We start from the raw sequence: 15,874 nt of genomic DNA on the forward strand, positions 1-15,874 counted from the left end.
TTTTTGCCGCCAGTCTAGCTGGGCAGCTTAACCGGCTAAGAGCGCCAGCAAAGCGAGAACAAAAGAAGCCCGTTGCTCGTCTTTTTGCTCGTCTTGGAACGACGGCAATGGCGCCAACAGCGGCAAATTTGGCAGCGCGGATGCGATCAGCGGCCGCCAATCCGAGCTGGCCCGCTCGGATCGCTTAGCGCCCTTCTGGCGATCTAATGGAACTCGGCCCGCCTCTTTTGCGGCCGCAAATGTTTGCAGTGCCCTGATAAATTGGCGGATTATACCGCAACCACGCGATATTGTTCCGCTTTCGCAGGTCGCCCAAAACGCGCCGCCTCTGTGAACAGCTAGAGCCGCCTCTAGCTTTTCATAGGAACTACGGCAAGCAGCTCAATTAATCATCATATAGACTAACTGTTGGACAGACCAACAGTTATCGGGTCCTCCTAATTAAGCTGATCTAACTTTTTGATCAGCTTCTATCATCGTTGCGCGCGCGCAATCAAGCCAAGACAGGAAGTTGCGAGAGCGAGTCGGCGCTGATCGCGTTCAGCTAAAAATCAGCAGCAAACAAACCCGCAGCGAAGATCGTAAATCATGTCATCTCGCAAGAATGCACCTGAATTGTGCCTCCAACTTGCGCTTGTGCAAACAAACGCAAACTTGCAGTTGCTAGGCCCAACTCCAACAAGTTTAATGGGCATTTTATGCAGCCTTACAAGGCTCTGCACTGACCTCTTCATCGCCAATTCCGAGAACAAATTACAAAAAGCGGCCTCGCGCCACCCGGAAGAGGCGGCTGATCCAACGGGTTCGGCACCGTGCAAGAGCGTGAGTTGCTTGGCGATGCAATCAAAAGAAATTAAACGGACTCGTTTAGCGTTGTGTTGTGTTGTTCGTGTTTGTGTGTGTGTATGTGAATTTGCGGCAGCATTTCCTGCGAACGAGGCCGGAAGATTGAGCCGTTGCGCCGAGCCAACGTCTTGATTGACGCCCACCAAACCAAACTATTTCGATTCCCATTTCGACATTCCTTAATTCGATCTCCTCTAAATCGCTGCCATGGTCAAGCTTCGGCCCTTCCGGTCAGTTTGGTCGGGTTCGTCTTTGTCGGCCAGTTGCGACCGTCTTTGGTTGACCGAGAGCTCTTCGACACTGGCCAGACTTGGCTTAAGCGTTCGGCGCGGCGGCGGCGGCGGCAGAGAAGAAGAAGAGTTGGCCACCGAAAGCTAAACGGGCGGCAGCTGAAGCGATGCAACTGGCTGGCTAGCTCCGAAAAGAAACTGCTGACGTCTTCATCTGTCACGCTCCAGCTAACCCGCTTTGGGCCGGCTAGCTGCGATCCGTTATTGGCTCTTTTCCGGCTAGTTGGAGGAGGGCTAGCGAGCGAGCGCGAACGCGAATCAGAATGTGAATGTGAATGCGAATAAGGACAAGGAGAAAGAGAGAGAGAAAGAGAGAGGGCGAGCAGGAGGAGACCATATTGGGCCAAACTTACTCGAGCGGCCGCAAATGAGCGCCCGCAGAAGCAAACAGGCGGCCAGATTGAGCTTATGTCGGTCGACCAGCCAGCCAGCCACTTCAATCAGCGGCCTTAGATTGATCTTCGGCGGCCTTTATACTTTTGCAAGCTAGCCAGATTGGTTGCCCAACAGCAAGCGGGCAACCGAAAGTGTAAACCAAGCCGAGCAGCTGGCTGATTTGGTCTCGCGAGAAAGATTGCAATCAAATGGGCCCGTCGAAAACAAGTGGCTCGAGCGCAAGCAGAAAGAAAGGAGCCCTAATGAGCTCAGCGGCGCGAGTTCACGTGCGCGTTTCATGACGCGATTGGATTCAAGTCGAGAGTGAAAATTAATCAAACTTGTGTGTAAAAATATATATATATTATATATACACACACCAGTCGCTGTTGGCTGTATCAAGTGGATCGGCCAATCGGCTTGTTAGCTAAGCTCCCGCGCCGATGCAGCTAGCAACCAGCGGGAAGCCGCCGACAGTCCGGCTTTGTCGGGCCCGATCAACCTGGAGCTCGTTGTTGTTGTTGTTGTTTCTGTCGCGCGCGGCTCAAATGACTCTCACTGGAGCTCAGCTCGGCTCGGCTTGCTCGGCCGCCCCGCGAGCCAAGCGAGCCCAGCTGACGGATACACACGACAGCCAGATGAAGGCGAGGCGCTTTGCATAAGTAAGTGGCCCACGAGCTACTAGACTATGGACGGGCCAACAAATATAGCCGCTCCAACAAATATTGGCCGCTGTCACTCGGCTAACTTGCCAACTGCGAGCGGCCGAACACGCGCACACAAAGCAGGGAAGACGACGAATCCCTCTCGCGGCGTCTTAGTCGCCTTGAGGTGTCATATTTCGGGATTACTGCTCGCCCGCCCTCTTTCTCTCTTTCTCTGCCCCTCTCTCCCTCATGCTCGCCTTCGTCGGCGAGCATGTCCAGCTCGGCGGGTGCATCTATATGCGCCGCCGAGCTGCTGATGCCTCTTCGCAAATCACTGAATGTTGCGCGCCCATCAGTTGAGCCCTTATAAACGTTGCAGATGGGCGCTGTCGACGGCATTAGCGGCCCCACTTCCGGCGGCCCAAAAACAAGCTGCACAATCACAATAATTGAATTGAATGTTGGCTCCGTTTGCCGATTCGCCGCTTGTTTTCCGTGTTCGCCTGGCAGCCCATCAGCTAGTCGGCTAGCGAGCCAGCGAGCCAGTTGGCCGAACTGGCGCTCGCTTTAGGCTCTCAGCTTTAAGCGCCAATTTGAAGACGGGCGACAAGAGCGGCTTAACGGATCCTTAGAGAACGCTCTCTAGCTGAGCGCGAGCCGCCACTTGCCACTTTCAACAAGAGCCGCTGGAAGCAAACAACTACAGCCACTTGCTTGCGGGCGGCCACTTTTCACTAAGATAACCGCCGATAGAGAAGCCAAGCCGAGAGAGGGTCACATAAACGCGCAGTTCAAGCGATAAAATTAGTTTTCTGAGGTCTCAATAAACAACAGCAGCAGCAGCAGCAACAAGAACAACAATGACAACAACAACTAAGCTCGTCGGCTTTTGTCTCAGCGTTAACAATGGCTGCCAGAAATTGAGAGTCGGCGGCCGAGAGCACACTTTGCATCCGCTCGCGCCGATCCACCTTCCGAGCTAGCTTCGGGTCATAGTCGGCTAAGCAGATAAGTATAATTCGTCGAGCGGGCCTCCATTAAATTGAACAAAATAGACTACTTCTAAGCCGCTCAGGTTAAAGCCAATGTTGAAGCGATACTATCAGAGGTGAGATAAATTAAATTGGCCAAATTCAATTTGTGTGGGCCGTTCTAACAAGCGAGCAAGAAAGCGCTGCTTAAAAGCAGTCGCAATGAGCGCCTGCTTAAATGAGCCATTGTTTCAATTTGGTTGGGAGTCGGCGAGCCCAAGCTCAGTGAATGGGCCGCCCAGTTTAACTTGGGCCAGTTTGCCAGCAGCCATCGAGCTGACACTTTGCATCGATCTCTCCGCTCTGAACACGACTCGTTAGGGGCCACAAGCAATCTACTCAAGCCTCTGGATGCAGCGAGTGAGAGAGTGGGAGAGAAAGGGGCTCCGATGGAGTTGAGCGCGCTGCGTTAGCGTCACTAAGTTGCGCTTAATGGGGCCGATTTTTATCTCTTCTCAGCCGAGTGCGCCGACAAAAGTCAGCTCCATCAGCTAAGTCGCTTTGGCCAGGTTTGGTCAATTTAAAGTGAATCCCACTACCCTCACCAGGTAGCCTCAATTAGGGCCCGTTGGTGGTCGCGGCGCGCTCGTGAGCCCTAGCCAGCTAGTGCTGAGACGAGACAACCTTGGGCTCATCCCAGGCAGCCTTCGCATGGAAATCAGCCGCGGCCGCCAACGTGATGCGTCCACTCAATGGATACGCTACTCTGAGTTAATCAGCCGCGATCGGGTTGCTGCTGGCCAAAAGCCCAATCAGTAGGCGCCCAGAAGTAAGTAGAGGTAAGCCAAAGCCAATCAGTAGGCGCCCAGAAGTAAGTAGAGGTAAACAGAGACAGGCATACTGATTATTGGCCGCTCGCCGTTGATTGGCTCTCTCGTTCCTTTTCGTCTAATTCCGTCGAGTAGATGCTCCAAAAGGAAGGGTTTGTTGGTAAGGAGATCGATCTGCTGGAGACGAGCTGCAATTTAAATGAGGACCCCCCAAATTGTTTCTGTTCGCTCGTGTGTGAATCGAGTTTCCCCGCTCGCCTGCTCGACCACTCGAGCGCTCAGCGAATCGCGAACAAGCTTGGATTGATACCAATGCCCGTAACTCGGCCGTTGCTCTCGAGAGCCGCCCATCAAGTGGACGGAGCCAAGAAAAAGATTTCAGCACGTAGATTCGGTAATGAATGACTGAATGAATTAAAGCCGCCGCCTCTGCAACTTGAGTTACAACTTGCAAGCCACGCCGGCTAGCTTCTGCGCCTCGGCATAAAGATTAGGCGAGCCGCCCGACGACGGCGACGGCGACAACGACGACGACGACGACGACGACGACGACGACGACGATAGGCCAGCGAGTAGTCCACTTCACGAGCCAGTTCGGCAAAAAGGTAATCGTTTCAGATTGTTTCCGCTTGAACAGGTGATGAGCGCGCGCGCTTAATTGAGTACGTGACAATTGTTATCAACGTTATAGTGGTGTTAGTTTCATTTTTGTGCGGCGCTCCTCGCACATTTTGTTCGGGGCGCAAGGCGCATCGGCAAGGTGCCACATTGTAATTCGTCTAGGCGTCCAAGGAGGACGCTTGGCGGGCAAGCGATCAGCCAGAGCAGAAAGCCGACTTGTCGAATGTCGCGCCAATTCAATCTCTCAAGCTTCGTTTTCGCATTTCAAACCACCTCTTCAACCTTTTCTAGCGGTGGCTCGATGAAGTTGCACGGAATCATCTCGTTAGAAAGCTCGCAAGTGTCTGTTGTGATGGTTTACATGCCAAGAAACGAACAGCTGCAAGCTCGATCAGCTCTCGACAAGTTAGCTGGGCCGAAGGCTGCATCCATGAGTCACCTCGTTGGATTTAATGCAGAATGGGTCGCGGGATGCGAGGATGGTGAATTGCGCGTTAGATTTGGTGCCAACTCAATCGGTAGCAACTCGTGTGTGTATGGCACATTGAGTTGGAACCCTGTCTATGCAAATTTTCCAAATGGTTACAAGCGCTCCAAAGCTAATTCAATCGATCATACGCGAATGGCGCAAGACTCTCTCTCTCTCTCTCTCGCTCGCTCGCTCGCTTAGTTTTGCGCCATATAGATGGAATAGTTTCGCAAAATGAAACAAAACTCGAAGATCCGGCACTCACCTATTGTTGTGATTGCTGTTAGCGAATGTACGATTGATCTCTTGATTGCTCTGCTGCGTTTTGCTGATTTTGCTGCCTGATTTTGTTGTTCGGCGTTCTTACTACCCCCCTTTCATGCCATCCTTCTCCGCCGCTTCCACCTCCAGCTCGGGAACTTCGTACTCAGCGTCTTGCCCTTGCTAGTGGCCTCGGTGAGCGCCTTGACAAGCTGCCGCTCGAACTCAACCAGCTCGTCGAGGACTAAGAGGGTCCAATTGGACTCGTAGAGTATGTTGAGCTGGTTCGTAATATTCCACATACGCCGCGCTGAACTCAAGCGGATCGCCTCCAAACTGGGCGCCGTTTTGCTCACATTTTGGTCTCTTTGTCCTGAACTAGCTTGCTTGGAGGGCTCTTCAAGTTGTTGGAGTTGCGCTGCTTTATCAAAGCTCAATAGATCGAATATGATGGTTCCAAAGCACAGATATAAAATAAGACCTAAATTGAGCACTTTCAAGTGGTGCCTCTCAAACATGGTTACTCTGCTTGTTGCGGCTGTTTGGAGTTTCATTTTATTCGTCGTTGTTGTCGTCGTCGTCGTTGCCATCGTGGCACTGAACGCGTCTAACCTGACGCTTTAGAGCAGCCGTCTTCGTCGTCGAAATGAACACTTTTTGCTTGATGATCTTCAACCCGGCGACGTCTTCAGGTTTCCTGCTTTTGGCGGGCCATTGCGAATGCCGCTCGCGGGCGTAAATAAGTGGTTGACTAGAACTTGAATTTCATCTAAGAGATCCGAGCTAAGCAAGTTTGGTTGCTGCCGAATTGGCAGTGCCGATCGAGCTCACATGGTTCGTTGTAGGCGCAGGCGCCCTCGAGGGCTCGCGCAATTTGCTTCGATTGTGGCGCCATCTTGCCGTCTCTCAGTTCGAATCGAATCAAGCAGCACGGCTGACTGTGAATTTTACCAGAATAAACAAACATATTGCTTTCAATTTTGCAACCCACACTTGCTATTTCATCATTAATCTGATAAACTTGTACTATTTCATTGTTAATGCAATAAACTAGCAAGATTACTTTATTGATGCAATAAATATTAGAATGACTGATTTACAAGAGGAATTAAAGAACATTTTGGGTGAAAACTTTCTCAACAACATCACTGCTAAAGAGCTCTACAATTCTAAAAAAATATCTTGTGGATGCAATACCTTGATTCTCAGGCCAAATCATGCTAAACTCATTTTACCGTCCGAATCCATGAAAAATGCAGAGAAACATCTGAAGTTCCTGCAGAGCAATGACAAATGTTTCAAGAACCTAACTCGAGGCTGCTATTGGCTCGTCGACGACATGTACAAGTTTGAACAAATTGGATACAGTAAAGAGCTTAAAGAAGATACAGTACCCAAAGGATTGAAGTATCTCTTTTGTGCTGAGTGCGATCTCTGCCCATTAGGTTGGTTTGATGATAATACAAAAGAAAGCTACCTCTACGTTTGGTGATAAAGATTTAACAACATTCTCGTAATCAATTGTGTCACAACTCAGTTGCGTCCTGTATGGCTAAAGTTTAATCTCCACTATGATTACAATTAATCCGTTTGGCATCTTTACTGGTTGTAAGGTGGCAAGTTCATCATTGACATCCTGTTCATGCATTCAATAATGGTTTTCCTCTCTGTGCCAATTGGTTTAAGATTTGGTAGATGGCGTAAAGGATCTTGTGCCTCATTATTCTGGTACATCGAGTTGCCTTGCTGGCCGGACAAGGAGGTTGAGACGTTCTGTTGCCAAACTGAAGTCTGAGCCACTTTGCTGAACAAGTTATCAAATGGGCTATACTCTGCGGTGGAAACGGGCGCGTTAGTGAAAGCCATACCGTAATCGTTCAACTCCTGTTGAAATTGAATGTTTTGATTTGGTGATGATGATGACACCTTCATATTGGTTACGTCGGCTCCATCGTAACCAACAGTGCCCAAAAGAGTTGGTGATCTAGTAATCGGTGAAGTTCCGTGGTGGTTTCCTACACAGGTGTCAATGCTCATCGCTTTGTTCTTTGAGAGTCTCATTGATGTCGTTTGCGTTAATAAGAGATTCTGTAAGGCCAGGGACCAGCGCTTCAGTAACAGCCGCACCTAAAGCGTTGGTTAGAGGGTCGAATTGTGACTGCTGCTGCTGTCGTTGACCAACAGCCGCAATCTGTTGGGCAATAGCAGCGATTGAAGCCTCAGATGGAGTTTTGATCTGAGATTGGGGTGATGTTTGATTATGTGCAGGCGATGGGTGCTGAAGAAAGGTGTTAATTGTACGATCGTTGATGGCACTAGTCGAAAGGTAACTTGTCGTCGCTATACTGCAAGGTACATTGTAACTTGAAGCTACAGCGGGAGAACGCACAGAAGTACGCGGTGGTTGAGCTCTAACGGACGTCTTTTTTCTATTTGACATGTTTGCGGCGGTAGAATTATTCCAAACACCAACAGAAGATATAATGCTAGTATGTAAGCTAGAATTTGTGTAGGTACTCTTGGAGGAACTAGAACTAGATATACTACTGCTGGTAGACATATACTTGGATGGGATGTTGCTTGCATTCAAGATGGGTCGTTGCAAGCCAAGTTTTTTGATTACTTCATTAAGATCTTTGTTTGATTCATTAATGAGCGCGTATATCATCTGTTGAGCAATTCTTGTTGCTTCAGCTGTACCTTTGATTATGACACCTCTGTCAGCTTGACCTTTCTGCTTTTCAACCTCAATATGAGCACAGGAAACCTCGCGCACCGTGTTGATATTGCAACCACCTCTACCGATTACTCGGCTGATAGCCGATGCCGGAACTATGACTTTCTTACTCTTTCTGACTATCTCTTTAACTGCTGTTGATGTTGCTGATGATGTTGATGTTGGTGTGGCTATTGATGTTGCTATTGATGTTGATGTTGGTGTTGGTGTTGATGTTGATGTGGTTGTCACTGTTGCTGATGATGATTGAGGTTGCTGGCGACTGATATTCTGCTGAGGTTGACTTGACCTGGCTTGCAATTTAGATTGGATGCTCAATTTTGTAGCTTGTTGGCTTTGTTGCACCTGTTGCACCTGTTGCTTGCTATATGCGAGTGGTCTCTTATTATTGAGATTACCAGCCAACAACATATCTCTGTTAATTATTTCTAGTAAGTCTAGACTTTCACCATCATCGATGAAGCTATCCTGGTCGTCATTGTCACTTGATGAGCTTGATTCATCGCTACTCGATTCGTTGTTGTTGTTTTCTTGTATCTGTGTACCGTTGGATGAGTTCTTTTGTTGCTTATTCTTATTAGTATTATTGACAGAATCTTTTTTGTGCTGAGTGGACCCAATGTTTTCTTTCAAGTCACCACTCTTGGCCCGCATTTGCTCTTGTTTCTCTTTCTTCTTCTGGCGTTTCTTTTCTCGCCTTCTAGCGGCTGCAGCCTTGCGTGTCTCCTCTCTAGATCTCTCTTGATCGATTTCTTGTAAAAGGATACTGGCATGCTTGTTAGCTTCAGCTGCCTGACGCTCTTTAGCCTGATGAATGATCTCCATACATTGTAAGCACTTTTTTGTCATATCTTTTTCGTTCACCAAGGCCATAAACCTGTTGATTTCTTGGTCGGAAGGGAACTGGGTGACATGCCTGACCATCAATTTCACAACTTTGACATGACCCCTACGAAAACCAGCCATGAGGCCTGAAATTTTCCGGTTGTCCTGGCTGTCAACATCTGCTCCAGATTGAATCAACAAGTTGACAACATCAATGTGACCGCCATTGCATGCTAGCCAGAGAGGTGAGTTACCTTTTTTGTTTTAACATCGTAAGCAGCTCCACGATTCAATAGAAGCTCTACAAACTTACAGTGACCTTTATCTGCTGCTATAGTCAAAGCGGTGTCTCTTGAAGAGGGGACAGGTGGGGCGTTGACGTCGGCGCCTTTGTCGAGTAAAACACGACCCACATCGACAAATCCACCGGAGGCAGCCTCCATCAGTGGCGTTAAGCCTGTTTTAGCGCGGTGTTCGGCGCTAGCCTTGCGATCCAAGAGCAAAGAGACAACATCCACTCGACCTTGAAAACATGCAAGAGTTAATGCAGTGTTTCTATTTGTTTCTATCTGGGCATTAATATCGCTGCCCATGTCCAACAGTAATTTAACAGTCTGAGCATGACCATTCATTGCAGCCAACATAAGTGGTGATATGCCTAGCTTTGAGCCAGTTCTAGAATTGATTTCCGCTCCATGTGTCAACAAGAGTTTGATGATATTGACATAACCACCAGATGCAGCCAGGCTTAGTGGTGTATAATCACTGACATTTCTATGTTCTTTGTTGGCGCCGCGCGCTAAGAGAATCTCTACAACTTCATACTTGCCGCTAGAACAAGCCAACGACAAGGCAGTATCTTTAGTCCGCTCTGATTGTGCCTCCAATTCAGCTTGATTATTCAGTAATATTTCAACTATCTTCGCAAAGCCGGCTGTAGCCGCTAGCATGAGTGAGGTGAACCCCTTCTTGTCCCTGTGCTCAATGTCAGGCCCGCGAGCTAGTAGCAATCGCACCAGTTCCTCGTGACCGCCGCTACATGCAACAGTTAATGCAGTATCATGATTGCTATCTGTTTGAGAATCAACTTCGATAGGGGGATACCATGAGGCTGGCGATAAAACCGATGTTGAGGCTGAATCTCCTGTTGTCGTTGGTGGCACATTGTGCTGATGAATAGTTGCGATGTCTTGTTGGTTGATTGGCAATAAGTTCTGCTGTTGCTCAGATGTCTGCAATGTATTTGGCTGTTTTGTGAGCACTGATTTTTCGATCTGAATGGATGAGGTTTTTGAAGGTTGCTCGAGCGGCGGTAATTGTCTTGCATGCCGTGCCATCGACTTTGGGGACTTGCCGACAGTTTTGGTCTTTCTTGAAGTTGAATTGTGTAAGGTGCTGGAGTTACTGTTTGTGCTGTTGTTGCTTACGCTGTTAGTGTTGCTTACGTTGCCACCAGTACCAACGATAACACTATCATTATTAGTGGATAGCAAGGCGTTCATGGGAGTTGATTGAAGGCTAGCTGGATAATCAATCAACAATTGGACTATGGTTGTGTGGCCTCCTTTAGCGGCCTCGATGAGCATTGTTGAGCTATCGCGTAGTCTATGTGTTGGATCCGCGCCATGGGCAAGCAAAATCTCAACGGTTTCTAGATTGCCGTTGCTGCATGCCAATGATAGAGGTGTTTGATCGCAGTTTGTTGAAACTTTGTTTACATCAGCCCCTCGACTAATAAGCAGCTCAACTGTAGATGCGTTACCAGCTCTACAAGCTTTCATAAGAGGTGTTCGGCCACCCTCAGCCTCTTGCTCAATATTAGCACCTGCTGATATCAAGACCTCTGCCACTTCTGTGTGGCCATTGTCACAGGCATACATCAGTGCAGTATCTCCGGAACTAGTGGCAGCATTCACGTCAGCACCCGCCACGATGAGGTATTTCACTAGCTCTAAATGTCCTTCTTGTGAAGCTTCCATCAAAGGTGTGTTCGCTCCAGCTGTTATATCGGCACCTGCTTTGATAAGGAAATCGACAACCTCCAAAAAGCCCCCACAGCATGCTAATGTCAAAGCAGTTTCGAGAGTTTCTTCTGTCTGTGCATTAATGTCGGCACCTTGGCTTAATAATAAGGCTACCATTTCTTCATGGCCTTCGCGCGCTGCTTCCATAAGGGGTGTGTAGCCTTCATCATTAACTTCTTCGATGTTGGCTCCACGCTCCAGTAACAACATTGCCAATTCAACATGACCACCACAGGCGGCGAGTGTTAAAGGGGATTCAAAACTGTCAGCCGGCATCGTAACTTGCGCACCCGAGTCCAGTAATAGCCTAGCAACTTCAACATGGCCATCCATGCTAGCTTCCATGAGTGCCGTGTGCATTTCTTCTGTTTTATGTTCTTGATCCGCGCCAGCCTCTAATAAAAATTTAACCATTTCTAACTGGCCTTTATAACAAGCTAATGTTAACGCAGACTCCTTGAACTCATGGGAGTGTGTATTAATAGAGGCCCCTTTAGTTATCAACAATTTTGCGACTTCAACATGTCCATTGCTAGCTGCTTCCATGAGAGCGGTATGACCTGACTCATTATGTTCTTCAGTTCTCGCTCCACCGTCCAGCAACAATCTGACGGACTCTGTGTGGCCATTTGCGGCGGCTAGTATCAATGGTGTATTACCTTGATTGGTTTGAGCATCGATAGAAGCTTTTCGCTCGATTAATAATTTAACAATGTCCGAGTGGCCAGAATTTGCTGCTTCCATCAAAGGTGTTGTATCTTTATGACCTCGATCCTCAATGTCAGCACCCATGTTGAGTATCATCTCTACAAGAGAAAAACATCCAGCTGAACAGGCTGCTGACATCAAACTTTCTCCTTCTTCGGTCAGGGAATCTATTCGACCCTCATTTAGAAATTCACGCACTGTCTCAATATTACCTTGATTGCATGCATCAACCAATAAATTAACAGAGCAGGTGACCATGATTAATCCTTAATATGTGTTTTGGTATAAATAGAGAGATACATTTATAATAATATAATATAAAGATGATTTTTAGTAATAGTGCGCTGATGATTACATTGCGATTGCATTTAGAATCTTTCTTCCTCGCAAGCTACGTTGGTTTGGCCGACCAAATCCAGCAACTCCATTGCAATCGTATTTTTCGCATTATTCGCTCAATGTCTGCGCGAATGTGTTGGTATATGTGTGTCCGTGTGGCTGTGTTAGTGTGCGAGTGTTTCTGTAGAAATGTGTTTATGTGCGCCTAGAATGTGTTCGATTTTGTGTGTGCAATTCTGTCTGTGTGGTAACTCAATGCTTTAATGTGAATACGTCTTTCAACTGGTCCAGCAATTGGATGTGTGTGTGTGTGTGCGGTGTTTGTGTATTTTACGGAAGTAGTCGCATACATTCTCTCGCTCGCCTTCAGACAAAGGCCGGCATAGCATACGAGATATTCTTACAGATTTTGATTGTACACTCGGACGTATTGCGCCACTCTAAACCAACCACTCTGAATGTCTACCTTAGATTTAAGGTCGGTCCAGCGGATCAATTGAAGCATATTATACGATTACAATCTAGTTTAGTGACACCACTAAAGAAGGCGCTGCATTGCAAATTTGAGCAACCAAAATGAAAACACATAGAAAACAAGTCAATTAGACAAAACAGAACGCACATGTACAAATTGTTCGATACGATATTATGGCACGACTACTATCTTGATATAATTGTTACAACCATCATAAGTATCCGATCATAAGTATGCCTGAAGATGTGAATTTTCAGCAGGTTGGCGCCATCGTGCGAATTCAAATCCGTAATTTCATGACTTACAGTGAAACTGAGATAAGACCTGGACCCAATCTCAACATGATTCTTGGACCAAATGGAACAGGCAAAAGTGCAGTTGTTTGTTGCATAATTGTTGGTTTGGCGGGCGAAGTTACATTGACAGGTCGTGGTACTAGTCCCGCAGATTTTGTCAAGAAGGACACAGATTGGGCCACTACTCATATTGAATTATACAACAATAAAGGTCAGAACTATACAGTTGAACGAAAAATTACTATAACCAATAGATCCAAGTTCAAGATTGAGCACAAAAGTGAGTGGCCAAATCAACAGTAAACCATGTTTAAAAGCAGAAGTCGTAGCTTTAACCAGGAAGCTTAATATTAAAGTCGACAATCTTTGTCAATTCCTGCCACAGGACAGTGTAACTCAATTCGTCAAAATGAACACTTGTGAATTACTACTCAATACTCTGAAGGCAGCAGGAGACAATCAATTAGTAGAAGATCATCAAAATTTAGTTGCCATGACCGCGGAAGTATCTGATAAACGTTTTGAACTGAGAAATCTCGAACAGTCTTGTAAGGAAAACGAGGCTAACGTACAGCGTCTAGAATCAGATGTCCAAAAGCTCCGGCAACGAGAGGAGCTAATAAAAGAGAAAACCATCTGCAGCGAAAAGATATATTTTGCCAAATATCAAGAAGCTAAGTTCAGGTGCGATGAAGCTAAGGCAGGCTGTGATACTCTAAAGGAAGAGTTAACTTCCATCAAGAACAAAAGTGAACCATTCAGATTGTCTGTTGAGTTTTACAAAAACGAAGAGGTCAAAATGCGACAAGCATTCACTAAATCAGTAGAAAAGGTGAAAACAGCTCTAAATTTAACCGAGACAGTCAAGTCGTCAATAGAAGAACGTAAAGTGGACTGTCAAAAAGAATACTCCAAATTTAGAGAGAAACAATCCGAAGAGAATAAACGTGAGAATGCTATCAGATTGAAACAGCAAGAATTAGACGCCTTTGAAGCCAAACTTCATGACTTGAGAGATGTTGATTGCTCAAGACAGATTGCTCAAGTGCAGAATGCCTTAGATGAGGTGACGTCTGAAAGAAAACTGTTACAAAAAAAGAAAGCAGAGCTAGAGGAGATATCTCGAAATCAAGTGACAAAAATCAATGACATCCAGCGAGAACACGAATCCATAAGGGCAGTGGACCAGAAAAAAATCTTTCTCTTGCGACAAAGAAACAACAACGCTTACAGAGTATTGGAATGGTTGGGGATGAATAAGGACAAGTTTAAGCAAAAGATATATCAACCTATCATGTCCGAAATTAATGTAAAAGATCATAAATATAATAGCATAATAGAAGCCGCAATCCCTAGGCAGGAATTGTCGGCTTTTGTCTGCCAAACAACTGAAGACCTATTGACGTTCACTAGGTTAGTCCGCGACCAACTAAAGATCTCATTCAATGTGATTCTAGCTCCTGATAAGTCGATGGATGCTCAATTTAGACGCGATTCGGAAATATTGCCTGATCTCAGAGAATTCGGAGTTAAAGCCTACCTCAAGGATCTCATCGACGCTCCAGAACCCATAATGCGCTATCTATGCGGCACTTACAACTTTCATCGCATACCAGTTGCTGACAATTGCTCGGAGTCGCAACTCAAAGAATTGCTGACAAAATGTAACAAATTTTTATGTTGGGAATCAACTATATTCTGTGAGTCGATCTCGATATGATAAACAACCCATGACAGTGCAAGAATCTGTGAGAGAGGCACATTTATTGATTTATTCATTCGACAAACAACGTTCCGATCAATGTTTGTCGATGCTTGATGATCTCAAGAAAGCAAATGCAACGACAAATAAACAAAGGGCAGAGTTGACGACTGGTGAAGATGAATTGAAAAGAAAGTGGCAAACTCTGGCAGAGAAACAAACAGCCCTACATAATCAACAAATGAGAGAACCAGACTACAAGCAGTGATGACTATCAACAGAGAACAGTTGACTAGACTGCAAAATGATAAGATTGATTTAGTGATGGAACGTGGAAAGCTACAAAAGTCAATCGAAAAGATCAATCTGAATATAGCTGATCATCTCAAGAATCTCTCAGAAATCTATAAGAGTTTAGAAAAATCAACTCAGCTCACAATGGCAAACCTTTTGCTTGTTAAGATCGCTATAGTTAACAACAATTGGCTGTGAAAAGGTTGACAGGTGCTCAGAGTGATACAACTCGCTTACAAGCAGCCATAAAGAAGAAACAAGATGAAGTGGAGACTTTCAAATCGCTACTAAACACGGCGCTTGCTATCGCTCAAGAAAAGATAAAAGGTTTCAAACCTGATGGAACCTTGTCTCGCTCTACTCAGACGAGATTCAACACGATAAGCCAGAACAGTGTTGATGAGTTGGCCTGTAAATTGGATGATCTGGTGATACGAATACAGGGGATATATCAGGATTCCAATAACACACTGCTGAACGAATTCAACCGACTCAATGAGCAGCTTAAAGACAAGCGTTTCAAACTAACCGAATTAAAGACTTCAATCGAAGAGATTGATCTCAAACTTGAGACTATCAAGAAGAATTGGTTACCCAAGTTGCAAGAGGTGATAAAAAGCATCAATATAAACTATGGGGAGTTTATGAAAAAATTGAGCTATGGTGGCGAGGTGAGATTGGATTTTAATGAAGACCAACCCAATAATTTCGCTGCTTATGGAATTATGATCCTGGTTAAATATCGAGACAAAGAATCTCTGATACCTTTGTCCTCAACGAGGCAGAGTGGTGGTGAGCGCAGTGTGGCAACTATGATCTATATGCTCGCGCTACAGGCAAAAACAAGCGTACCATTTAGATGTGTTGACGAAATCAATCAAGGAATGGATAAAGAAAACGAGAGAAAGGTATTCGAGTTGCTCGTCAGCACTGCTGATTCAAGTTCGTCTCAATATTTTCTAGTTTCGCCTAAACTACTCAATAATCTGCCTTACAGCGAGAAGATGAAGATACATGTAGTCTTCAACGGCAAAAAACTAGGTTTATCTTGGGATGATATCTAGTGATCTCTCATCAATAAATTGCTTAATTAGAAACAAACAGTGCCTCTTACAACAAGTGGTTTCACGCTGAGAATAAAGTCGGTGTTATTCAATAGTTCAG

The 15,874-nt window shown here is 46.0% G+C and overlaps 1 protein-coding gene and 1 pseudogene across 1 annotated transcript; one reads left to right on the forward strand and one right to left on the reverse strand.

Annotated features, from left to right (window-relative positions):
- Nucleotides 1–7,336: 7,336 nt before the first annotated feature.
- LOC131872736 (uncharacterized) lies at nucleotides 7,337–11,862 on the reverse strand (annotated as a pseudogene).
- Nucleotides 11,863–13,123: 1,261 nt separating this feature from the next.
- LOC131872737 (uncharacterized) lies at nucleotides 13,124–15,774 on the forward strand. Its single transcript, XM_059216133.1, has 2 exons — nucleotides 13,124–14,414; nucleotides 14,921–15,774. The coding sequence occupies exons 1-2, from the start codon at nucleotides 13,124–13,126 to the stop codon at nucleotides 15,772–15,774; spliced, it is 2,145 nt and encodes a 714-aa protein (XP_059072116.1).
- Nucleotides 15,775–15,874: the final 100 nt, after the last annotated feature.

The sequence above is a fragment of the Cryptomeria japonica genome, unplaced genomic scaffold (assembly GCF_030272615.1).
Source record: "Cryptomeria japonica unplaced genomic scaffold, Sugi_1.0 HiC_scaffold_753, whole genome shotgun sequence".
NCBI classification, from domain to species: Eukaryota; Viridiplantae; Streptophyta; class Pinopsida; order Cupressales; family Cupressaceae; genus Cryptomeria; species Cryptomeria japonica.